Source organism: Coregonus clupeaformis, chromosome 36 (genome assembly GCF_020615455.1).
Source record: "Coregonus clupeaformis isolate EN_2021a chromosome 36, ASM2061545v1, whole genome shotgun sequence".
NCBI lineage: Eukaryota > Metazoa > Chordata > Actinopteri > Salmoniformes > Salmonidae > Coregonus > Coregonus clupeaformis.
Window position 1 is genome coordinate 8,957,604 of NC_059227.1, and position 27,835 is coordinate 8,985,438.

Below are 27,835 nucleotides of genomic sequence, written 5' to 3' on the forward strand. Positions count from 1 at the left end.
GGCTCCCCTCCCAGTCCTCCTCACAGGGATTTGTTTGGGTGGGAGGCTGGCTTTTCAAAAAGGGCCCTCTTAATCCTGTACAATGAATTAAGCACTTAGAGACGAGCTAGTAGCCAGTGACATCTGTTGTGTGGATCTTCTCTGGGTGTCATGCTAGATACGACCTAAGCCGCAGAGCAGACCCTCGATCTCTCCCCTTCTTCTCTGCTGGGTACATTCTGGAGCCTCGTGTTGCTTTATGCCAAGGATACCCTCTTTTACTCTTTCTAATCACAATGGCAGACACATAGACTATATACTTCCATTCCCTGGCTTGAAGGCAGCCTTTAGAATAAACATCTGACGTTTTGTGCTCTGACTGTGTTCTGCAGTGTGGGTGACTGTTCAAAGGCCTGCGTCATCACAAGTTGGAAAGTATTGGAGTTTCAAGGAGTCTCGACACACTAATTGACAATGCTTTGCTGAGTCATAATCATTTGATGCAAAACATCTAGGCTGTATGAGTCTTTATGATTCACATGTCTCCTAACCACCCCTCGCTTGTATGTTTTAATGAGAAAAGTATGAGTATGCCTTTACATGCTAATGTTTTGTCTGATAGTAGTTTGGTGTTATGTGTGGAGGGGTAGAAGATTCTGCTCTCTGGTTCACTCTTATACACACAGAGATCAAGCGCCTCACCTGCCTCTCACTGATCCAGGTGCAAATGAAGAGGTGCATCCATCTCCTCACATTACCTTACAAAGCCCCTATCTCTCTCTCTCTCTCCTCTCTCTCTCTCTCTCTCTCTCTCTCTCTCTCTCTCTCTCCTCACTCTCTCTCTCTCTCTCCTCTCTCTCTCCTCACTCTCTCTCTCTCTCTCTCCTCTCTCTCTCCTCTCTCTCTCTCTCTCTCTCTCTCTCTCTATCCTCTCTCTCTCTCTCTCTCTCTCTCTCTCTCTCTCTCTCTCTCTCTCTCTCTCTCTCTCTCTCTCTCTCTCCCTCTCTCCTCTCTCTCTCCTCACTCTCTCTCTCTCTCTCTCTCTCTCTCTCTCTCTCTCTCTCTCTCTCTCCCTCTCTCTCTCTCTCTCTCTCTCTCTCTCTCTCTCTCTCTCTCTCTCTCTCTCTCTCTCTCTCTCTCTCTCTCTCTCTCTCTCTCTCTCTCTCTCTCTCTCTCTCTCTCACTCTCTCTCTCTCTCTCTCTCTCTCTCTCTCTCCTCACTCTCTCTCTCTCTCTCTCCTCTCTCTCTCCTCTCTCTCTCTCTCTCTCTCTCCTCTCTCTCTCCTCCACTCTCTCTCTCTCTCTCTCTCTCTCTCTCTATCCTCTCTCTCTCTCTCTCTCTCTCTCTCTCTCTCTCTCTCTCTCTCTCTCTCTCTCTCTCTCTCTCTCTCTCTCTCTCTCTCTCTCTCTCTCTCTCTCTCTCTCTCTCTCTCTCTCTCTCTCTCTCTCCTCTCTCTCTCCTCACTCTCTCTCCTCTCTCTCTCTCTCTATCCTCTCTCTCTCTCTCTCTCTCTTTTGGGCTGATGTGGGATGAGTCATAACACTCCAAATAACCTCAGCTGCTGTCAGTCCCAAATAGAACCCCCTCAGATTGTTTTCGATGGGCTGATGACGTCAACATGGTGTGTGATTATCAGAACTCTCTTAGTCTCACTGCTCCTCTCCTGACAGAAACATGCCAGGGCCAGTGGCAGACGACATCAGGGCAGTGTGGCGAACTACAGGAACAACAGGCTGGAGATGAAGCAGTTATCACAGTCCAGCCTGCCTGCCAGTCATCATCAGGCCTCTCCTCAGCTCCTCCTTTATGAAGGCCTATTAGTCTTGCATGGCTGTACGACCCCACGGTCAATGTTTCTCACTCTCTTTCAGTCAGACCCCATCCTGACTCTTTTTCCATTTGGTTCACCACGCTCTCTTTCCTTCTCTCTCAATTTTTCTCTCCCCACCACCAGATCAGATCATTGCTATTATGGATAACAATATCAATGTTGGCAATAATGCCTGCAATAAAAAAGATAATGCAGTGTGATGACGGCCATCATTGTGATCTATGGGAGAGGGGCTGCAGCTGGATAGAGATCACAGAAGGAGAGAGAAAGGGAGGGACAGAAGAGAGGAAGAGACAGAAGGGGAGGGAGGAAGGGGGAATTGATGTTGTTGCCTTAATTGCTGCGCCGATGAGGCAGTGTGTTCTTTTTCCCATCAGGCCTGTTATTAGAGGGGGAGAGGAGGGGGCTGCTCCAATCACAGAAAGCCAGGCATGAGCCACACTGTCTCATTTATCAATGTCAGACCAGGCCGGTGAAGGCAGAGCTTGGGGGAGGGGGGCAGAGCCAGAGAACCACTACCCAGGTCCCAGAGCATGTCTGCTGGCTGCAGAAGCACCGCCACTCCCAGGGCTGGCCTACTAATCTGTACTGTAGCATGGTGGGGAGCTGTGGGGGAACCGGGTGGGGATGTGAACTAGAGATAGCATATCGCTTCACACACACTCCACTGTGCTGCACCCCTATCCAGACACACTCTCTCATACATACACGCACACACACACACACACACGCACACACTCCACTGTGCTGCACCCCTATCCAGACACACTCTCTCATACATACACACACGCACACACACACACACACACGCACACACTCCACTGTGCTGCACCCCTATCCAGACACACTCTCTCATACATACACGCACGCACACACACAAACACGCACGCACACACTCCCAATCGCCAGCCGTAGAGCCTCTCTGCCAGAGAGAGCCTTTGAATGAACAAGAGATAAAGCGCCTCTGTGGGCCGTGTGTTGCAGGCCTTTCTTCCTGTTCTGATCCCCTGCTTCCTACTTCCACTGAGTCATCTTTGAAGTTGCTCTGTTTAAGCCACTGCCTTGCCCTCTCATGGCATCTTTTCTCCCTCTGACTTGATGGAATGATTTCTGTCCTTCCTTTTCTTAAGCTGCAGAGTTAAACTGGCACAAGTTAATCCTCAGATCATAATACCCATCAAAGCACTTTTCAAAGGGAATGGCTATTGACCAAACACCTGGTGCTGTATGGTGGTTGTAGACTATAGAGGACTGGAGTTTCTTGGCTCGTGCCCAAAGTGTTCTGGGCTGTTGGACCACATTGTCTTCCTCCATCAAAGCCACTGCAGAGTAATCAATGATGACTCTCTCTGGCCCTGCAGAGTTAAGCATGTGTGCTAGAGTTTGGGCCTGGGTTGGGTTCCTCTCAATAGCCAGCACACAGTAGCCAGAGGCAAGAGGCTGACGCAGCACATTATAAACCCAATCAGTTCTCTGTGTGTGGAGAAGAATTACAGAGAATCAACTGACTCGGAGGGAAACTCTAATCAGTCATCAGAGCTTCAGAGACCAGGGACACTTTGTCTCATCTTCTGATGTACTGAATGAGTGATGTACTTTGGAGAAGGATGTGATGAGCTATACTCAGTCAAATGTTTGAGCGTTGTGACATAGGCTTTCCTTAGTCTATTCTACCAGTCTGTGGCTTTGGGGACAATGCATTCAAGTACTGCTGCGATCTCAGAATGAAGTATCCCACTGAGCACAGACGTCATTTCAACGTCAAGTTTTGATTTACATTTGGTTGAGTTGTCAACTAACGTGAATTCAACATGAAATCAACAACACATTTCACCATGTCATTGGATTTAGGTGAAAGTTGGGTGAAAAAAAGACAACATTTCCTTACGTTGATGACTTTTTGCATATCCAATCAGTTTTCCACATTGATTCAACGTCATCACATATATATTTTTTGCTGAAATGACGTGGAAACAACGTTTATTCAGCCAGCTCAATGGCTGGTTGATTGAAATGGATACAGCTTATTTTGTGTGTAAATGAGTGTCATGGAGCCTGGTGGATCCCCTGGAAGGAGAGATTAAACCTCACAGACCTGAGTAATTAGTAGTGGCGGGCTAGCTAGCACGTTCTGCTGCTGGCCTATACAACGACAGTAGCTCCAGCAGAGAAGAGGGCAGATAGCATAAAATGAGGAGCAGCGGAACCAATCAAACTGGGGCTTGGCAGCGGTCCGAGGATGGGACGTGACAGGGGCACAGCATTCCTCAAATGAAACGACCAGGGGGAGGGTCGACCTCCTGTAGGACAATATCCTCCTCTCCTTCCGACCGGTCATTTGGGCCCAATCCATAAAACAGAGATTTAATTTAGTGCTCACTTCACTGTAACTGTTACCTATTTCTAGAGATTAGCTCCCATGAGTCTCACTAAAATAGACTCTCTGGACTCCAGTCAAAGAGCCCTGGGGGGGAATTGTTCCCACTGGCCACATTTAGACCAGGGAGGTAGAGAGGGATGAGAGGGGACTGTGAAGGGATGATGTTATGGATGACTTCACCTCCCAGACTCCATCAGCTAGACAGAGAGAATATCTACCCTTCAACCCAAGGTCCTTTACTCCCCTGGTCAGGATAGGACAGAGGATTCGGTACATCCGTCTGCTGTAGTCCATCGCTCCTCAGTAGAGGACACACACACACACACACAGGCAGGTACACACACACACACACACACAAATGACAGTGCCTCTCTCCCTTCACCACTCAGCTGAATGTGAATAATATGGATGGATCTCAGAGGACCTGACACTGTGACTCTCTCTAAACGATTCATAATCTGTGTGCATTAACAATAACAGTCCAGATCAACCCTCACTCCCCCCATAAACATATGGAGATAACTCACACATGTCTGCGCACATATTTTTGCAGCTAATTCTCAGAGGTAATAGGCTGCCAAATGAGCAGCCCTGCCCGGATACAGGGGGTCTGGCCCGGTCTGAGTGGCTGGAAGTAGAGCAGCACTAACTAGTGGAGTGAGTGTGTGGAGGGGACCGTGGGCGCAGGCGGGCAGGGAGGCAGGCGGGCGGAGGGAGAGTGCAAATGCCACCTCGGATAAGGCCTGCTCCGTGATTACCCTCATTATTCAGACAGTTTTTTGGGGCCGCTGGGAAAGAAGCTCCGGGCAGGCTAGTTAGTCATATCTTACCCTCTTGGAGAGATGGGAGGGAGGAGAGGAACTGCTTACAAGGCAGGGTATAGGAGAGGAGGAGGGGTGGAAAAAAACAAATTCAGCTTCCCCTGTCTGAATTGTTCCATCACAGAGTCATACTGAAGATCCTCTCCCACTGCAGCTGAATTTACATAGCCACACACAGACACACACACACACACACACACACACAGACACACACACACGCTGAAGTAGGGCTTCATGCTGTTTGAATATTCATGTGAGTTTACCTAGGAAGGGCTTTCTAATTGCGTTTACTGCTCTTCCCTGGCAAATAAAACATAATTATAGAGCAGCATAAATACTCTTCTTCTTCTGTCGAGGTAGCTACAATCAAGCTTTAGTTAAAGAGAGAGACATTATACTTAATATTATTCAAAAGATACCTTTTCTCATGGGGTTATTTGTCATATTCAAGCCTCAGTCTTCATTCTCTCCTCCTGGTCCTTCGGTGTGTGTGTGTAGTAATGTGTCCTTATTATGTTTTTTGCTAAATAACTCACTGGTGATGTGAATGTTAATGCAAGGTTAAGCTATTCTTTCACACAACAACAAGTGTAATTTGTGTGACGGAGGCTAAAGCGCGCCCATACAGAAAATGTCAATTCAATGAATCAACAAACAATTTTATTGTAATTTTTGCAGAGATAGATAGAGGTCTAAATTAAGGGATGTGCTATCAAAGCCGTGGCATAGAATAATTACTGTATGTAAGAAATCATTTTTGTGTGGTGTGTCAAGGAAAATATAAACGGGAATATTAATGAAAGTGCTCTAAAACATTTTGTCCGTGGTGTTTATTTTATCTTTTCATTTAGAGAACGCTATTCGTCTTTCCTCTCATTGTGTCCCCTGCCATTTTTGAGTGCTAAAGACAGGCTTTAGTTTATCACGCTCCACTGAAGGACGCGTACAAGTCAAAATGCATTAGTCAGAGCACTTTTGAGAGACGAAATACACGCAGTGAGCTTGTCCGTCTTATAGTTGCTTCTTTCCTTCATTTTTGGAGCAGCTTTTTTGAATCTGTAAGAGAAAAGGGCAGACAAAATAGATTTCTTTCTTTCCAATTTTCCTGTCAAATAAATAGCATAGTATTAGTTGTATTTTTCTAAACCTATCTCTTCGGTCTTATACAGATTTCAGTGAGTGTGCGTGTGTATGCGTGCATGCATGAGTAGTGAATGATGAAATGTGCTTGTGAGGGTGACTGCCCTTCACAGTGGCATTATGTGTAACAGGGAGGGAGGACGGATGTGTCCCGGGGGGCAGGGTGACAGGGAGCAGTTTGGTACATGGTTGGGGAAAAGGGAACCGCTGGGGGAGGGTAGGGGTGTTTGTGGTATCCTCTGATGTCTCCCCTGTGTCTCGTGTCGCTACCCTCTCACCCTCTCACCCTCTCACTCACTCACACACACACATTGAGCAGAGCAGAGTGAGGTTGCGAGTCATTAATATTCTGTCTGGACTCATTGTCTTTCCCTGCTGACATTTACATTTAGATTGTTTATCTTACAGCGGGAGGCGTCCAGCCATTAATGAACATGCTTTTGTTTGGTTGTTCCCCAATGGCTGTGATTACCGCCACCACACTAAGATAATGAGACTGGAGGAGCTGGGGGTGGGTCTAGGGCTGGGGGTGAGGCTTGGTCTAGGGCTGGGGGTGAGGCTTGGTCTAGGGCTGGGGGTGAGGCTTGGTCTAGGGCTGGGAGTGAGGCTTGGTCTAGGGCTGAGGGTGAGGCTTCGTCTAGGGCTGGGGGTGGGGCTACGGCTGGGGGCTGGGGTATAGCGGCTGGGGCTGGGGTATAAGGGCTGGGTTATTGGGGCTGGGGTATAGGGGCTGGGCCTGGGGAATAATGGCTGGCTTATTGGGGATGGGGTATAGGGGCTGGGTATAGGGGTATAGGGGCTGGGGTACAGGGACTGGGGCTGGGGTTTAGGGGCTGGGGTTTAGGGACTGGGGCTGGGGCTGGGGCTACATGGTCGGTGGTAGGGAAAGGCAAAAGGCTGTCTGTGTGTGGATGTTCTTTTTACCCTCCGTGCATATGGGAAGGTATGGGCCCTATGGTATGGCCACAGCAGAATGCCATGGATGCATTGCAGATTAGGTTAATACCCCCGAAGCACCACTCTTCTCTCTGGTCAATCTAGGCCTGCTTTAGCCTTTAGCCCAGGACTGATACTCCACAATGCAATGATGTCAAATCTAGGTTCACTCGCAGCAGTTTTGGCAGTCATAGGAATAAAACTGTGACAAAGTCACTACTATGCTAAATGTGTCATTGGCTTGAGTCCCTGAATGCGGAAATCTGTGAAACATTCTGGGCTGGTGAGCAGTGTGGATGTAAAAGTGATTTAATGATGTTTGTTCTAATGTATTCTCCTCACTCCACTCTCCCAGATTAAATTAGTCGGGCCCAGCTAGGCTCCACGCTAGCCTGTCTGTTCACAGCACTGTAGCAGCACTCTTCCAATTCCAAAATGGAGGGGGTTTATTGAGGCTGGCCAGGAGTCAGAGCCTCTCAGTGTGTCTACTGTCACTCAGGTCAACATGACAGAGTTTTTACACAAACACAGAGACAGAGGGTCGAACATCTTTTTCATCCAACTAACCGTGCCAACTTTCTGTATGAATAAAAAGGCGAACAGTTCTGAAAATGAAGTCATCTAAAACAACTCTATAGTCAAAGAGATTGTGTGTGTATTGAGTAAAGGCAGGGTTTATTTAAACTCACGGCTGAGCTCTGCATCCCACATTACAACATGTTTCACATCAGAAGAGAAGGAAACTATCTGTTTGAGGTCATGAAAATGTCCCTGCCCTCTGCAGCGGGGAGTTAGACCTGTCATACTAATGATATTATCATGGACCCCCATAGTGCAGAGGATAGGTGCACATATACAGTACACCATCTTTGTCCTCTGAAGTAGAGATTGCCTATCCTGGTCTTGCAACCTCTACCTCTTTTACCTAGCTCCTAATCCCTTCTATGTAGAACTGAAGGAATCAGATTAGTGTAAGCAAAATTATGACTGACTGACAGATAAATGAAGGATTGACGGCTGGACTGACAGAGAGACAGAGAGACGGACTGACAGAGAGACAGAGAGACGGACTGACAGAGAGACGGACTGACAGAGAGACGGACTGACAGAGAGACGGACTGACAGAGAGACGGACTGACAGAGAGACGAACTGAAAGAGAGACCGAGACCGAGACAGAGAGATGGACTGACAGAGAGATAGAGAGACAGAGAGACGGATTGACAGATATACAAACTGACAGAGAGAGAGAGAGACGGACTGACAGAGACCGAGAGACAGAGAGATGGACTGACAGAGATATAGACAGAGAGACAGAGAGATGGACTGACAGAGAGACAGAGAGACGGACTGACAGAGAAACGGACTGACAGAGAGACGAACTGACAGAGAGATGGACTGACTGACTGAGTGTTGGAGAGGCTGTGGTGGGCGTGTGGCTACGGTGCTGCAGTAGATTGCTTGGTGCTCGGTCTCCAGCTGACTGTATCGGCACGCCTGGCTGCCATGGTGACGCGCCCATGCATGAGGACAGTACAGCGAGGGCATGGCTGGCTCCAGATATTGGGCTCACTCCCCCCCATTTATCCTAATCCACACACACTGGCCTCCACAACAGCAGGCCATCTGCAGCACACACAGACACTAACGCACATTAGCTCAGCCAGGTGGCTCTGTAGCCCCAATTGGGCTTCTTTCACCTCTGGTTTTGTCAGTTGATTGGAGTGATTGCAGCTGCTATAAAATCATGCAGGGATGAATGGGAATGTTTAAATGGGTCAGTGTGTGTGCGCATGTTGCAAAAACCCCCAGGTGAATTTTCACTGCCTTTCTTTGTTTGCGATGGCAAAGTACCTCTTTGTGTTGGGTAGTTCGTATACGGGAATAGAACCAACTGCAGTCATGCACCACAGCACATCCGTTTCTAGTGATAGTGCTTCTCATATGGATGGGGCTAGCTACTGTAAATGCAAAAAAGCAATCCCTCCTCAGTCCTTACACACCAGAGATAGACTAGAGTATCTTACAATGGCCAGTCATTATTGTATCAGTGGTGTACAATAATGAGACTGTAAGTATGTGTGCACGTATGTGATTGGTGTGCGTGTGTGCGTGTGTGTGTGTCTGTGTGTTTGACTAACTGAGACCTTCTCCATTGTTCCCTGTGTGTCCTACAGCCAAGCACGACGTCAACGGCAACAGGACTGTACCACCATTCCCCGAGGGACTTCAGATGGTTATGTTTGGTAAGTGATCCGTATGAGGAGGGGTGGGAGTAAGGGAAGGAGAGAGGGGAGGGTGACACCCAGACAGTATAGTGTAATTAGTCCCCCCCCCAATACTCAGTTAGGTGAGAGAGAGAGAGAGAGAGAGAGAGATGAATTTCAGGGGATGATTAAGATCTCTTTTATAAAATGCATTAGTTCAGCTCCTCTTGTCTCTATTCGGGGAATCAAACTGCGTAATCCATCAGGACAGAGAAATCAGCCTCTTTATCTCCTGGGACTGTGTACAAATAAGCATGTTTTAAAGCAGCCTTACGTGCTCTTGTGACCGGCCGAGTGTTTCAAATCACAAAGCCCCCTGTGGACCACCTTAAAAGGTGCCAGTTACCCTTGACTTGACAAAAGCCTGCCTTCTACCCCCCTCGGTTCCCACTGTGCCAGTGATTGGCTACGTTCAGCCCTACCTTGTGTTAATACTCCAGCATTGTGTGCGTGGGAGTGTGTCTAGGAGCCTCTTCAGTCACAATCACCTCACACACACACAAAACCTCACACACACACATCGAGGCAAAATCACCTGAGCCCCACTCAGCTCTTCAGCCCTGCGTGGAGAGAGAACCCAGCTCACCAGTCATTTGGTTTCTAAGCTAAATCACTCCACACCATGTACCCTAATATATTTGTACTGTTTTATTTGGTGGAGGAGTATTACTTGGTGCTAAATGTTTACAGTGGGTATTAGTCTTATAGTGGTTGATCTGTTTTTACAGGCCCACAGTACATCTGATAACTAAGGAACCCTATGGTTTCCTTAGACAGTAAATCCAAAGCTGGGACACAGATCCAGACCTTTATGGAGGTGATTTAGAGCAGACACAAGGTGGATGTGTTCCCTGCTGACAGACTAATACTCAGGAGAAAGAGAAAGGCCGGTGCACCTCAGTGGCGTGGGAGGGTTTCAATGTGTTGTATCAGTGTGGGCTTTTGTATTCATTTCACACCTAAGAGAGGTAACGAGACCAGAGCAACATTGGCCAATAAACGAAGTGCACCAGAGCACAGACAGGATATGATGTAATACATTTGTGCTATGCAAATTACTAATAGTCTACTACAGTAAGGGGAAAAAGTATTTGATCCCCTGCTGATTTTGTACGTTTGCCCACTGGGATTAAGATTTTCTATGGGATTAAGGTCTGGAGACTGGCTAGGCCACTCCAGGACCTTAATGTGCTTCTTCTTGAGCAACTCCTTTGTTGCCTTGGCCGTGTGTTTTGGGTCATTGTCATGCTGGAATACCCATCCACGACCCATTTTCAATGCCCTGGCTGCGGGAAGGAGGTTCTCACCCAAGATTTGACGGTACATGGCCCCGTCCATCGTCCCTTTGATGCGGTGAAGTTGTCCTGTCCCCTTAGCAGAAAAACACCCCCAAAGCATAATGTTTCCACCTCCATGTTTGACGGTGGGGATGGTGTTCTTGGGGTCATAGGCAGCATTCCTCCTCCTCCAAACACGGCGAGTTGAGTTGATGCCAAAGAGCTCGATTTTGGTCTCATCTGACCACAACACTTTCACCCAGTTCTCCTCTGAATCATTCAGATGTTCATTGGCAAACTTCAGACGGGCCTGTATATGTGCTTTCTTGAGCAGGGGGGACCTTGCGGGCGCTGCAGGATTTCTGTCCTTCACGGCGTAGTGTGTTACCAATTGTTTTCTTGGTGACTATGGTCCCAGCTGCCTTGAGATCATTGACAAGATCCTCCCGTGTAGTTCTGGGCTGATTCCTCACCGTTCTCATGATCATTGCAACTCCACGAGGTGAGATCTTGCATGGAGCCCCAGGCCGAGGGAGATTGACAGTTCTTTTGTGTTTCTTCCATTTGCGAATAATCGCACCAACTGTTGTCACCTTTTCACCAAGCTGCTTGGCGATGGTCTTGTAGCCCATTCCAGCCTTGTATAGGTCTACAATCTTGTCCCTGACATCCTTGGAGAGCTCTTTGATCTTGGCCATGGTGGAGAGTTTGGAATCTGATTGATTGATTGCTTCTGTGGACAGGTGTCTTTTATACAGGTAACAAGCTGAGATTAGGAGCACTCTCAGCTCGTTACCTGTATAAAAGACACCTGGGAGCCAGAAATCTTTCTGATTGAGAGGGATTGAGAGGGGGTCAAATACTTATTTCCCTCATTAAAATGCAAATCAATTTCTAACATTTTTGACATGGGTTTTTTCTGGATTTTTTTGCTGTTATTCTGTCTCTCACTGTTCAAATAAACCTACCATTAAAATTATAGACTGATCATTTCTTTGTCAGTGGGCAAACGTACAAAATCAGCAGGGGATCAAATACTTTTTCCCCTCACTGTACATCTGAAATCAACACTTTTCAGTATTTTACTCACTCCACTCAGTGAATTTCCTTATCATCCATCTATCCACCCATTATCCCTCCAATGTTTCTAACTGAGATCGAGACCTCTGGGACTATAAGATTCTATCTGAAATGTTTGTTAAAAATGAGTTGGTCACATATAATTGATCTTTAGATGGTTCTTCATACAGTGGGGGAAAAAAGTATTTAGTCAGCCACCAATTGTGCCAGTTCTCCCACTTAAAAAGATGAGAGAGGCCTGTAATTTTCATCATAGGTACACGTCAACTATGACAGACAAAATGAGAAAAAAAAATCTAGAAAATCACATTGTAGGATTTTTAATGAATTTATTGGCATATGATGGTGGAAAATAAGTATTTGGTCAATAACAAAAGTTTCTCAATACTTTGTTATATACCCTTTGTTGGCAATGACACAGGTCAAACGTTTTCTGTAAGTCTTCACAAGGTTTTCACACACTGTTGCTGGTATTTTGGCCCATTCCTCCATGCAGATCTCCTCTAGAGCAGTGATGTTTTGGGGCTGTCGCTGGGCAACACAGACTTTCAACTCCCTCCAAAGATTTTCTATGGGGTTGAGATCTGGAGACTGGCTAGGCCACTCCAGGACCTTGAAATGCTTCTTACGAAGCCACTCCTTCGTTGCCCGGGCGGTGTGTTTGGGATCATTGTCATGCTGAAAGACCCAGCCACGTTTCATCTTCAATGCCCTTGCTGATGGAAGGAGGGTTTCACTCAAAATCTCACGATACATGGCCCCATTCATTCTTTCCTTTACACGGATCAGTCGTCCTGGTCCCTTTGCAGAAAAACAGCCCCAAAGCATGATGTTTCCAACCCCATGCTTCACAGTAGGTATGGTGTTCTTTGGATGCAACTCAGCATTCTTTGTCCTCCAAACATGACGAGTTGAGTTTTTACCAAAAAGTTATATTTTGGTTTCATCTGACCATATGACATTCTCCCAATCCTCTTCTGGATCATCCAAATGCACTTCAGACGGGCCTGGACATGTACTGGCTTAAGCAGGGGGACACGTCTCGCACTGCAGGATTTGAGTCCCTGGCGGCGTAGTGTGTTACTGATGGTAGGCTTTGTTACTTTGGTCCCAGCTCTCTGCAGGTCATTCACTAGGTCCCCCCGTGTGGTTCTGGGATTTTTGCTCACCGTTCTTGTGATCATTTTGACCCCACGGGGTGAGATCTTGCGTGGAGCCCCCAGATCGAGGGAGATTATCAGTGGTCTTGTATGTCTTCCATTTCCTAATAATTTCTCTCACAGTTGATTTCTTCAAACCAAGCTGCTTACCTATTGCAGATTCAGTCTTCCCAGCCTGGTGCAGGTCTACAATTTTGTTTTTGGTGTCCTTTGACAGCTCTTTGGTCTTGGCCATTGTGGAGTTTGGAGTGTGACTGTTTGAGGTTGTGGACAGGTGTCTTTTATACTGATAACAAGTTCAAACAGGTGCCATTAATACAGGTAACGAGTGGAGGACAGAGGAGCCTCTTAAAGAAGAAGTTACAGGTCTGTGAGAGCCAGAAATCTTGCTTGTTTGTAGGTGACCAAATACTTATTTTCCACCATAATTTGCAAATAAATTCATTAAAAATCCTACAATGTGATTTTCTGGATTTTTTTTTCTCAATTTGTCTGTCATAGTTGACATGTACCTATGATGAAAATTACAGGCCTCTCTCATCTTTTTAAGTGGGAGAACTTGCACAATTGGTGGCTGACTAAATACTTTTTTTCCCCACTGTATGTCTGTGAAGTTAGATAAAAAAATTACTAGAAAGTTCTATCTGTTAAACCCATTTGAACTTGGAACTATAAGGTTCTATCTGCAATCCAATCACAAACCTGAACAAATAGAGATGGCTAATCACAACACATGTCTTTACCATCTCCCTCTAAGTATGGTCTAGGCTAGTCTAGCCAGCAATAATGGCACGCAAGCAAAAAACAACACTGTCAGAAATCTTAATGTAAATGATGTTGTCACATCGTTGTTCAGTAATGACAGTAATTTGTCTAATGACCATAATACATTTCTTAATGTATTTGAGGATGTGTTCTGACTCTATCTTGGTAAAATAGTGTTATTCTATCATTTATGTATTCAAATAGCTACAATCTGGCTGAACCCAGATGGACATTTCAGAGCCATAAGATTCTATCTGCAATTGCACCCCCCCCCAAAAAAACGGATTTACAAATGTCTCAGGATTTTGGTACTCTGCACTTTAGGTACCTTTAAGGTGAGGACGTTAATGGGTTATGAAAGAATAATTCACAACAAAACAGTTCTGAGATCTGGGATGTTAAAACTTTGATGCTCAATATCTCAGAACTATGCTTTGCGCAGATAGAACCTTAAAGTCTCAAGGTCACAACATGTATTTTCTGACTGAGGTGCCTTGTCTCAAAGGCATGGTCTGTTTCTGTATGAGGTGTGTTATGTTAAAGGATGATCTATTTCTGACTGAAGTGTGTTGTGTTAAAGGGATGGGCTGTTTCTGGGGAGCAGAGAGGAAGTTCTGGAAGCAGAAGGGGGTCTACTCCACCCAAGTGGGCTATGCTGGAGGCCTCACCCCCAACCCCACCTACGAAGAGACCTGCACAGGTAACACTCAACACTGACCCCACTCAGATGTAGCTAGCTATCAACAATGCCCCTGACTCTGACACATTTTCCAAACGCTTATAGAACATTTAGCGTGCTCAGAATAATTCAGTATTTTGACTAACTGGCTGCTACTAACTGTTACTCACTGCTGCTGGCTGCTACTGACTGTTACTGGCTGCTACTCACTGCTACTGACTGTTACTGACTGCTACTCACTGCTACTGACTGCTACTGACTGTTACTGGCTGCTACTCACTGCTACTGACTGTTACTGACTGCTACTCACTGCTACTGACTGCTACTGACTGTTACTCACTGCTGCTGGCTGCTACTGACTGTTAATGGCTGCTACTCACTGCTACTGACTGCTACTGACTGCTACTGACTGCTACTGACTGTTACTGACTGTTACTCACTGCTGCTGGCTGCTACTGACTGTTACTGACTGCTACTGACTGCTACTCACTGCTACTGACTGTTACTGACTGCTACTCACTGCTACTGACTGCTACTGACTGTTACTCACTGCTGCTGGCTGCTACTGACTGTTACTGACTGTTACTGACTGCTACTGACTGTTACTGACTGCTACTGACTGTTACTGACTGTTACTGACTGTTACTGACTGCTACTGACTGCTACTCACTGCTACTGACTGTTACTGACTGTTACTGACTGCTACTGACTGCTACTCACTGCTACTGACTGCTACTGACTGCTACTCACTGCTACTGACTGCTACTGACTGCTACTGACTGCTACTGACTGCTACTGACTGTTACTCACTGCTGCTGGCTGCTACTGACTGTTACTGACTGCTACTCACTGCTACTGACTGTTACTGACTGCTACTGACTGCTACTGACTGCTACTCACTGCTACTGACTGCTACTCACTGCTACTGACTGCTACTGACTGCTACTGACTGCTACTGACTGCTACTGACTGCTACTGACTGTTACTCACTGCTGCTGGCTGCTACTGACTGTTACTGACTGCTACTCACTGCTACTGACTGTTACTGACTGCTACTCACTGCTACTGACTGTTACTGACTGCTACTCACTGCTACTGACTGTTACTGACTGCTACTCACTGCTACTGACTGCTACTGACTGTTACTCACTGCTACTGACTGTTACTGAATGCTACTCACTGTTACTGACTGCTACTGACTGCGACTTTTGCTACTGACTGCTACTGACTGCTACTCACTGCTACTGACTGCTACTGACTGTTACTCACTGCTACTCACTGCTACTGACTGCTACTGACTGCTACTGACTGCTACTGACTGCTACTCACTGCTGCTGGCTGCTACTGACTGCTACTGACTGTTACTGACTGTTACTGACTGTTACTGACTGCTACTCACTGTTACTGACTGCTACTGACTGCTACTGACTGCTACTGACTGCTACTGACTGCTACTGACTGCTACTGACAGTTACTGACTGTTACTCACTGCTACTGACTGTTACTGACTGCTACTCACTGCTACTGACTGTTACTGACTGCTACTCACTGCTACTGACTGCTACTGACTGCTACTGACTGCTACTGACTGCTACTGACTGTTACTGACTGCTACTGACTGCTACTGACTGCTACTGACTGTTACTGACTGTTACTGACTGTTACTCACTGCTACTGGGGCTGCAGATCAATGTGAGGGGGTTCAATGTTAGGGGGTTCGAGGAGGGGTGAGGGGGTTTGAGCCATGTGTGGCTGAAGAAAGATAACTCAACCCCTTCCTCCTTCCCCTGTCTGCACACACAAACATACACCACATGGCTCCTCTGCAGACAGCACTAATCCCAGCAGAGCGTCTGCAGTGTGCAGATTGGAACGGGATCCTGTGTCAACAAGGGATTAGGGGCTGCCGGAATGTATTGAACAGACAATCGACACAAAGACAGAGAAACAGAGCGAGAATGGAGGAAAGCATCATTTTGATGAGGGATACAGAGCCTTCGGAAAGTATTCAGACCCCTTTACTTTTTCCACATTTTGTTACTGTCAAGGTGACATGTATGCGGGAAATGAAGTCAAGCGCAGGACACCGAACTACTGGCAGAACGTACTTTACTTAACACAGTAAAGAAAGTACAAAACAAACCTCCAAACAGGGAGGAACAAATAACGCATACAACCAGCACTGCCGACCTAACGGAAAACAATCACACACAATAACCAATGAGAGACAGGGGTTTATAAAGGGAATACAATATAACATAATGGAAAACAGGTGCAAACAATCAGGACAAACTAGACAAACACCGAAACATAGATCGGTGGCAGCTAGTACTCCGGGGACGACGAACGCCGAAGCCTGCCCGAGCAAGGAGGAGGGGCAGCCTCGGCTGATTCCGTGACAGTTACTTTACAGCCTTATTAAATCATCAGCCGTCTACACACAATACCCCATAATGACGAAGCAAAAACACGTTTTTAGAAATGTTTGCAAAAACTGAAATACCTTATTTACTAAAGTATTTAGACCCTTTGCTATGAGACTCGAAATTGAGTCCTGTTTCCATTGATCATCCTTGAGAAGTTTCTACAACTTGATTGGAGTCTACCTGTGGTAAATTCAATTGATTGGACATGATTTGGAAAGGCACATACAAATCTACATACCTGTCTATATAAGGTCCCACAGTTGACAGTGCAAGTCAGTGCAAAAACCAAGCCATGAGGTCGAAGGAATTGTCCGTAGAGCTCTGAGACAGGATTGTGTCGAGACACAGATCTGGGGAAGGGTACCAAAACATTTCTGCAGCATTGAAGGTCCCCAAGAACACAGTGGCCTCCATCATTCTTAAATGAAAAAAAAAGAAAAGATTCTCTGGTCTGATAAAACCAAGATTGAACTCTTTGGCCTGAATGCCAAGCATCACGTCTGAAGGAAACCTGGCACCATCCCTACAGTGAAGCGTGGTGATGGCAGCATCATGCTGCAGGGACTGGGAGATTAGTCAGGATCGAGGCAAAGATGAATGGAGCAAAGTACAGAGAGATCCTTGATGAAAACCTGCTCCAGAGCGCTCAGGACCTCAGACTGGGGCGAAGGTTCACCTTCCAACAGGACAACGACCGTAAGCACACAGCCAAGACAACGCAGGAGTGGCTTCGGGACAAGTCTCTGAATGTCCTTGTGTGGCCCAGCCAGAGCCCGGACTTGAACCCGATTGAATATCTCTGGAGAGACCTGAAATAGCTGTGCAGCAACGCTCCCCATCCAACCTTACAGAGTTTGAGAAGATCTGCAGAGAAGAATGGGAGCAACTCCCCAAATACAGGTGTGCCAAGCTTGTAGCGTCATACCCAAGAAGACTCAAGGCTGTAATCGCTGCCAAAGGTGCTTCAACAAAGTACTGAGTAAAGGGTCTGAATAATTATGTAAATGGTATATTTCAGTTTTTTATTTTTAATAAATTAGCAAACATTTTACAAACGTGTTTTTGCTTTGTCATTATGGAGCATTGTGTGTAGATTGATGAGGGAAAAAAACAATTTAATCAATTTTAGAATAAGGCTGTAACATAACAAAATGTGGAAAAAGTCAAGGGGTCTGAATACTTCCAAAGGCACTGTATGTACAGTAAAGGAGGTCACAATTCCTCATTGTCTTTGAACATCAGAGTTGGTCATTCACATATAAATTCTTGTCACTTCAGATTCGAAAAAGACATGGAAGAATAAATCTGAATAAAAAAGAGTGTAACATATTTCTTGCTCCAGCCCTTTAGCCATGCACATAGTGCAGTGGGATGCAGAGAGTGGTGACATATGGACTTCTGTCTTCTGCTGAGCCTCATGCTGGCAGCCATCTTGCCCATCCTCCCCTGAGCTGCCAGCAGATGATGGCTGTGTGTGTGTGTGTCTCAGGCGTCCTTCAGATCACCCTGAACACACAGCTCCACTGCCAAGCCCACCAGCTGAGCGAGGGAGCTACCGGATGGAGGAGAAAGGAGAAAGAGAGAGAGTAGAGAGAGGCTGAAAGAGATTGCATGGCAAAAAAAACGAGGGAGGCTGACAGAGAGAGAATGGATGGATGGATTTAAAAGAAAGAATGGCTTACAGGAAGAGAGAATGGTAGAGAGAGGGAGGCAGAAAATGGATTCCTGAATCTGTGCGTGCGTCTATGCAATCAACTGTGCATGCGCTCGTGTGTGTGTGTGCGCATAAAATGATACACCATCTCAGTTGTGTGCCATGTACTCCCTTGTTCCTCCTCCTGTCTCCAGAATATCACTATGTTCTTCCATCAGGTTTATTGTACAGTTCCTCTGTAGCGTCAGTCTGTAATGAGAGTGACCCTACAGGTTAGTTCTTATTACTTTTTTAATATCCCTGCTGTAGATGTGCTGCAGATAGTGGCGAACACAGCCTTATGAGGTGATATTACACAAACCAATCTCAGTGGAATAAAGTAATCTCGCTAGAAATGTATTGAATTAGGAATAGAAGAGCAGGCCTTTATATGAAACGCTGTTTTACTCTGTCATATTGAGATGTGAACTTCTGTGAATGTCCCTCGGCACTAGATATTCAACTGCCAGTGAGGGAGAAAGAGAGAGTGGGGAGAGAGATGGAAAGAATGAGACAAAGTAGGGGATGAGAAGACGGAAAGAGAAAGAAAGAGGTGGAAATGGAAGAGTGAATGAAAGAGAGTTCTCTATCCAATCAGCATGTCCCGTCCTCGGTCTCCAGCTCGCGTGATTGGAGGACACTCCTACCTTCAGAGCCCTGGGACAGAGGGGCTCTCTTCTTGGTTAAAACATTCATAACTCCTCCAGGACAGCAGCTCCCAACTGGACTGGAGAACAACATGCACTCACAGTCAGGCTTTTCACTGCTTCTGAAGAGTTGATAGAAACTCAAGGTTACTTATCCACAGAGCTAGAATCAGATTATCATAACCCACTCCTAACCTTAACCAGAGGGATAAGGAAATATCTGATCCTGGACCAGTGGATGGGGGCAACTTTCTGCCTACTTCTCCTAACCTCCCCATCTCTCCTGTCTTCTGCTGTCTCCTTCAGGTAGAACAGGCCATACTGAGGTGGTCCGGGTGGTCTGGGAGCCAGAGAAGACAAGTTTCTCCAAACTGCTCAAGGTGTTCTGGGAGAGCCACAACCCCACTCAAGGTAAAACCATCTCTGTCCATCCACACACAGACACCTCTGGTATATACAATTACAGTATTTCCAAAGCAAAAAATTGCTTTGGAATTCTCTCTGCCCTAAGCTATCCGTAGCAGAATGATGAGTCCGCCATTTTTAGCGGCTACAATCAGGGTTCTATGGAATGACGGTAGGGAGGGAGGGAGAGAGAGGGACATGGAGAGGAGGAAGAGAGAGAGTGAGAGGAGAGGTGCCTGGAGTGTGTAACCTCTTAATCACACACAGCGCCAAGTGTGTGTGTTTAATTTCACCCTTATTGACCCCGTGTGAGTCCACAGGACATGCACGGCCCCAGAGGAATGTGCCTCTCTGTGTTAGCTCTGACCCCTCCTCACCTCAGGCAGGTCAACTCAGCTGGCCAGCGCAACCTCCGGACAACCTTACACACACACACACACACAAACACACACACACACACACACACACACACACACAATGACACACACACACAATGACACACACACACAATGATACACACACACAATGACACACACACACACACACACACACAATGACACACACACACACACACACAATGACACACACACACACAGACACCCACCCCCACACACACACACACACACAATGACACACAGTGTAGAAGAAGATACACACACAATATGACCCAGAGTAGAATACACACAAGATGAGACACATTGTTGATGACTCTTTTCCACACTGTTGACAGCACTATGTTATCATTCTCAGGTCACTTCAGTGTCATGAATCATGACCTAACGTTACCTCCGGAGTGATTTGGCTCCAGAACACTACTGTTGCACATAGCGTGCAGAATGTAACTTTTAATTTTCTCCATTCAACTTTTTCAACTCCATTCAAATTTGATGGTTTGATATGGTGGGCTCAAAGAAAGATCCTGATCAAATCAAATATGCATCCATAATGCATTACCTACACTGAGTGTAAAAAAACATTAAGAACACCTGCTCCTTCCATGACATAGACTGACCAGGTGAATCCAGGTGAAAGCTATGAACCCTTATTGATGTCACTTGTTAAATCCACTTCAATCAGTGTAGATGAAAGGGAGGAGACAGGTCAAAGAAGGATTTTTAAGCCTTGAGACAATTGAGACATGGATTGTGTATGTGTGCCATTCAGAGGGGGAATGGGCAAGACAAAATATTTAAGTGCCTTTGAACGGGGTATGGTAGTATGTGCCAGGCGCACCAGTTTGAGTGTGTCAAGAACTGCAACGCTGCTGGGTTTTTCACGCTCAACAGTTTCCCATGTGTATCAAGAATGGTCCACCACTCAACTGACATCCAGCCAACTTGACACAACTGTGGGAAGCATTGGAGTCAACATGGGCCAGCATCCCTGTGGAACGCTTTTGGCACCTTGTAGAGTCCATTCCCCGATGAATTGAGGCTGTTCTGAGGGCAAAAAGGGTGTGCAACTCAATATTAGGAAGGTGTTCCTAATGTTTGGTATACTCAGTGTATACAGTATAGTAGTATAGTAATAGTAACACTGTAGTTTAGTCCTCATTCCCAAAGTGGATGTAATATTCAGAAAGGTTCAGATAGAGACTAAGGTAAGTGAGGGAAAAAAGTATTTGATCCCCTGCTGATTTTGTACGTTTTCCCACTGACAAAGACATGATCAGTCTATAATTTTAATGGTAGGTTTATTTGAACAGTGAGAGTCAGAATAACAACAACAAAATCCAGAAAAACGCATTTGTCAAACATGTTATACATTGATTTGCATTTTAATGAGGGAAATAAGTATTTAAACTTCAGACGGGCCTGTATATGTGCTTTCTTGAGCAGGGGGACCTTGCGGGCGCTGCAGGATTTCAGTCCTTCACGGCGTAGTGTGTTACCAATTGTTTTCTTGGTGAATATGGTCCCAGCTGCCTTGAGATCATTGACAAGATCCTCTCGTGTAGTTCTGGGCTGATTCCTCACCGTTCTCATGATCATTGCAACTCCACGAGGTGAGATCTTGCATGGAGCCCCAGGCCGAGGGAGATTGACAGTTCTTTTGAGTTTCTTCCATTTGCGAATAATCGCACCAACTGTTGTCACCTTCTCACCAAGCTGCTTGGCGATGGTCTTGTAGCCCATTCCAGCCTTGTGTAGGTCTACAATCTTGTCCCTGACATCCTTGGAGAGCTCTTTGGTCTTGGCCATGGTGGAGAGTTTGGAATCTGATTGATTGATTGCTTCTGTGGACAGGTGTCTTTTATACAGGTAACAAGCTGAGATTAGGAGCACTCCCTTTAAGAGTGTGCTCCCAATCTCAGCTCGTTACCTGTATAAAAGACGCCTGGGAGCCAGAAATCTTTCTGATTGAGAGGGGGTCAAATACTTACTTCCATCATTAAAATGCAAATCAATTTATAACATTTTTGACATGCGTTTATCTGGATTTGTTTGTTGTTATTTTGTCTCTCACTGTTCAAATAAACCTACCATTAAAATTATAGACTGATAATTTATTTGTCAGTGGGCAAACGTACAAAATCAGCAGGGGATCAAATACTTTTTTTCCTCACTGTACTCTCTGAAGTGCTGCTCACATGCCCAGTGATGCTAGATAAGGTAACCTACTGATTCCCTTATTATAAGACTCACTGTCATATTCCATGTGATCGTAGCAGGACACTACTCTCAACAGTATGACTAAATGTGTCCTCTAACACCTAGCCAATGATTGCGTGTTTGAATGGGAGCTTTTTGTCAGGGAACAAAATCAGTGTGGTTCACTGTGTGTCTGCACATCTCACACTCCGCTCCCAGCAACAGAATAATTACACAGAGGCAGGCGGTATCTGGATCAGTTTCTATATCTGGATCAAGGTGAACTGTGCTTTGATTGAAATTACAGAGTGGTTGGTCTGTTCTCATCTCCAGGTAGTTTTCCCCAGACAGACAGGGTTGATTGTGAGTTTGGTTCATAAGACGAGCCTGTCAGAGCAAGCACAGTCTGCTGGTTGGTTGGCGAATGGACAGACTAGAGTCTAGACATTTAGAAGAAATGATCTCAGCTTAGATCCCCTTTATATACAGTGCATTCGGAAAGTATTCAGACCCCTTGACTTTTCCCACATTTTGTTACGTTACAGCCTTATTCTAAAATTGATTAAATAAATAAAAATCCTCATCAATCAGCACACAATACCCCATAATGACAAAGAAAAAACAGAAATACCTTATTTACATAAGTATTCAGACCCTTTGCTATGAGACTCGAAATTGAGCTTAGGTGCATCCTTTTTCCATTGATCATCCTTGAGATGTTTCTACAACTTGATTGGAGTCCACCTGTGGTATATTCAATTGATTGGACATGATTTGGAAAGGCACACACCTGTCTATATAAGGTCCCACAGTTGACAGTGCATGTCAGAGCAAAAACCAAGCCATGAGGTCGAAGGAATTGTCCGTAGAACTCTGAGACAGGATTGTGTCGAGGCACAGATCTGGGGAAGGGTACCAAAACATTTCTGCAGCATTGAAGGTCCCCAAGAACACAGTAGCCGCCATCATTCATTTTTATTTTACCCCCCTTTTTCTCCCCAATTTCGATCTTGTCTCATCGCTGCAACTCCCCAACGGGCTCGGGAGGCGAAGGACGAATCATGTGTCCTCCGAAACATGACCCGCCTAACCGCGCCCGCTTAACCCGGAAGCCAGCCGCACCAATGTGTTGGAGGAAACACCTTTCAACTGATGACCGAGTTCAGCCTGCAGGAGCCCGGCCTGCCACAAGGAGTTGCTAGAGCACGATGAGCCAAGTAAAGCCCCCCCGGCCAAACCCTCCCCTAACCCGGACGATGCTGGGCCAATTGTGCGCCGCCCTATCGGACTCCCGATCATGGCCGGTTGTGATACAGCCCGGGATCGAACCCGGGTCTGTATTGACGCTTCTAGCACTGCGATGCAGTGCCTTAGACCGCTGCGCCACTCGGAGAGGCCTGGCCTCCATCATTCTTAAATGGAAGAAGTTTGGAACCACCAAGACTCTTCCTAGAGCTAGCTGCCTGGCACAACTGAGCAATTGAGGGAGAAGGGCCTTGGTCAGGGAGGTGACCAAGAACCCGATGGTCACTCTGAAAGAGCTCCAGAGTTCGTCTGTGGAGATGGGAGAACCTTCCAGAAGGACAACCATCTCTGCAGCACTCCACCAATCAGGCCTTTATGGTAGAGTGGCCAGACGGAAGCCACTCCTCAGTCAAAGGCACATGACAGCCCGCTTGGAGTTTGCCAAAAGGCACCTAAAGACTCTCAGACCATGAGAAACAAGATTCTCTCGTCTGATGAAACCAAGATTGAACTCTTTGGCCTGAATGCCAAGCGCCACATTTGGATGAAACCTGGCACCATCCCTAAGGTGAAGCATGGTGGTGGCAGCATCATGCTGTGGCAATGTTTTTCAGCAGCAGGGACTGGGAGACTAGTCAGGATCGAGGGAACGATGAACGGAGCAAAGTACAGAGAGATCCTTGATGAAAACATGCTCCAGAGCGCTCAGGACCTCAGACTGGGGCGAAGGTTCACCTTCCAACAGGACAACGACCCTAAGCACACAGCCAAGACAACGCAGCAGTGTCTTCGGGACAAGTCTCTGAATGTCCTTGAGTGGCCCAGCCAGAGCCCGGGCTTGAACCCGATCAAACATCTCTGGAGAGACCTGAAAATAGCTGTGCAGCGAGGCTCCCCATCCAACCTGACAGAGCTTGAGAGGATCTGGAGGGAAGAATGGGAGAAACTCCCCAAATACAGGTGTGCCAAGCTTGTAGCGTCATACCCAAGAAGATTCGAGGCTGTAATCACTGCCAAACGTGCGTCAACAAAGTATTGAGTAAAGGGTCTGAATACTTATGTAAAAGTGATATTTCCTTTATTGAATTTTTTAAAATGTTTTAAACAACCTGTTTTTGCGTTGTCATTATGGGGTATTGTGTGTAGATTGATGAGGGGAAAAAACAATTTAATCCATTTTAAGGTTGTAATGTAACAAAATGTGGAAAAAGTCAATGGGTCTGAATCCTTTCCGAATGCACTGTATATATAACCCTTTGTTTGTCTGTGTGTGTGTCTGTTTGAGTGTGTGTGTGTTTGTCTCTCTCTTTCTGTCTGTCTGTCTGTCAGATTTGTCCTTTGTTTATGTCTTACTCTATATTGAGTGAAAAGTGTTTTCTTTAGTCCAGTAAATTCTCTAACAGTTACCCAACATTGTCTTCTCTCTCTCATTGTCAGGAATGCGCCAGGGCAACGACGTAGGAACGACCTATCGATCAGCCATTTACACCAACACACAGGAGCAGCTTGAACAGGCTTTGGCCTCCAAAGACGACTATCAGAAGGTAAAGTAAAGTTTATGTGTGTGGGAGTCACATCAACTCAATAATCAGTTCTCTAGAGAGGTTCAAGCCATAGAAACAAAAGCTGGATGTGGAAGAAAATCTATTTCCCTCGAATAAATAAATAAATAAAATCCCATACGGTAGCCATACCAGAACACATTATACCAGCTTTACACTGAGAAAGACAACGTTTTCCCCCCCCGACTGCACTAGTCACATGAAATGCTTGCTGCAACACACCCATCTCTCCAGCGAGCATCAGTCAAGGTTCAAAGCCCGTCACCTTACAGGGAACATGCATAAAGCCAGGAAGCCTACTCAACCTGCATAATGGAGAGGGATGGCATGCTGCCACTGATTCCCCCTGTGAGAGGAGAGAACAGGAGGGGAGGAACAGCAGAATCTCTGTGGTGCAATGCTATGTGGAGCAGCTTTACTGCACTAGACCCCACCCTCCCCAACACTGCTGCATGCATGGCTTCCAGAACAATGGAGAGACAGACCGAGAGGGGAAGAAAACATGATCTTACAGTGGAGCTAGGCTGGTCTCCTCTCTCTCTCTCGCTCTCTCTCTCTCTCTCTCTCTCTCTCTCTCTCTCTCTCTCTCTCTCTCTCTCTCTCTCTCTCTCTCTCTCTCTCTCTCTCTCTCTCTCTCTCTCTCTCTCTCTCTCACTCACTCTCACTCACTCACTCACTCACCGGTGTCTACAACCTTACTGCTCTCGTCTTGATTCATTCTGTAACCACTTTCTCTGACCTGATTTCCGCCCTCACCTCGCTCTCCATTTCGCTGGCCCTTCTCTCTCCTTTGTTCCATATGGAAGCTGAGGTATGTCAACTACAGGATGTTAGACCGAGAGATATATAAAGACGTGTCCCTGTATCTATTGACAGTTTAATCTCTCATTGGAGAGTGTTGATGAGATGACCTTGAGTGTCTGGACGCCTTCATGGTTCTATTATGGAGCTGCTGTATTCAGATGAAGTTTTGCCATACTGTCTTTGTGCAGAGAGGAGACGAGACGAGGGGAAGGTTCGTCAGGTTTGTCTGGATGAGCAATTCTCCACCTCTTCATCGACAGAACAGAGCAGAGCATACACCGTTGAGTTGGGAACCATTTCATGTACAGTACTGAAAACCAACCTTGGAGCTATTCACTACATTTAATATCTGGCTAGTTCTGAAATGTATGAACATTAAATAGTTCACTTTTCAACACTTTTTATATGTTCCTTCAATAGAAACAAGCAGATATTCAATTGCTGCCAACACACACACTTTCTCTGTTTGCTTACCCCATCATTCCAGTCCCCGCTTTTCTCCCATTGTACCTGACCCCTAGTGGGCTATTCATCGGGCTAACAGCGTCCCATGCTGCTTCACAGGCTAGGGTTGGGGTGTCTCAGCGACATGGGGAGATAGGGAGCACACTCCCACGGATAAGGAGGAGGTGGAGGAGGAGGTACAGCATAGGGGTTGGATTTGTTCCTTCACGGAGTGCTGCCTCCAGCTGATGAAGCTACTGAGAGGGAGGCTGAGATCCTGCAGTCTGCAGCCGCTCCTCTCCTAATGGCTGGCTAATAGCACAGCCGACCAGGGTACACCCTCTCTCCGTTCCCCCCTGTCCCTCCATCCCATCACCCGTTCCTCTACCCCTCCCTCCAAGGCCCAGCCTCTCACCAAAATTAGCCCCATTTACACATGCATTAGGGGGCCACAGCCCAGCAGCCACTGCAGGAGAGGCCTTATATTGGCTACTGTCAGTGTCTCCTTTACAACACAACTGTTATTACTACAACTCATTTTGGCCTGCACATTGTGGATGATTTCATATATATTTGCAAGCGTCTGTGTTTGGACGTTCTGTTTAGTAGGTTATAACTCTGATTGTGCATATTGCACCCTGCATTCTCTATACAGCCCTCCACATACCGTCTACCTCTACTATCTATCAATCTGGAGTAGGTCCTTAAGGACAGGATTATCTGAAGATGTTTCAGACGTATAAAAAGGGAAACTCATCATTTCATTTCTCTCCTTTAATAGCACATTTTGACCTGCTACAGTTCATATTGCTTTGTTAGTTTCCGTGCTGTTTGCTGGTGTTATGAAACACATTTACTGGGTAAGTGTATGTTTTCTCCCTCTGTGAATTTGGACATTTGCGTCGGTTGGTTGTGGAGTGGGGTCTAATTTATTCTCTGGTTCATGTCTCGTCTACCGTGACAATCATATCATCTGTGAGCGGAGCTCGTCTCGTTGTGTTTTGTCTCGACTGAAAGGAGGCCATTTGCCACTAATGTCCCCCCTGGTCACGGGTCTGAGACAATGCCACAGCATTTACCTGAAAGCCTGTTTATTTTGCTCTAGCATTTGCTATTGTTGGCTGTGTTTATGTGCACAAAGCGGCAGCCTCTGCTTACACAGTCACTACTCTGCCAAAGTGTCTACATACAGACACGCTCACACACTCCCTCTGCTGGCCTTGCTGCCTCTTGTCCTCCTCCATTGTCTGCTCCCCCCCCCCGCTGAGACATCTGCTCCGCACCACATACCCAGCAGCAGGGTCCTGCTGCCATGGAAACAGAGGAGGTTCCAGACCCCCAGTCCTACCCCTCGGACTCTCTGATTGGTCCGGGCAGTCCTAATGAAGCAGGGTTCAGCTGGGGTCGTAGGTCATCTGTAGAGAGGCACCTCGGCTGCGTTTTAATCAGCTGTTGACCCCTAGCATAATGAAAGGGAGGTCAGACAAGGGGTTAATAAAGCCCGCTCTGACTGACAGCTAGAGAGAGAGAGAGAGAGAGACGGAGGGGGCAATGGCGGGAGGAGGAGAGGATAGGGTTAAAGGGGAGGGGGTTAAGACAAGCAATGGCACAGTAGTTGGACGTGCATGAGGCCAATGGAAAGCGAAACGTCAATATGGTGGGGTTGGTTGCTCATTGTTTCCTGGGTAACAGGGAGAGGGAGAC

At 46.4% G+C, this 27,835-nt stretch overlaps 1 protein-coding gene across 1 annotated transcript in view; it reads left to right on the forward strand.

Moving 5' to 3' along the window:
- LOC121552453 (mitochondrial peptide methionine sulfoxide reductase) overlaps positions 1-27,835 on the forward strand; it is a 103,359-nt gene that overhangs the window by 34,651 nt on the left and 40,873 nt on the right. The window contains exons 2-5 of the mRNA XM_041865389.2: positions 9,264-9,332; positions 14,216-14,335; positions 19,387-19,491; positions 24,759-24,865. Of these exons, the coding sequence (XP_041721323.1) occupies positions 9,264-9,332; positions 14,216-14,335; positions 19,387-19,491; positions 24,759-24,865 (401 nt within the window). The remainder of the gene's footprint in view (positions 1-9,263; positions 9,333-14,215; positions 14,336-19,386; positions 19,492-24,758; positions 24,866-27,835) is intronic.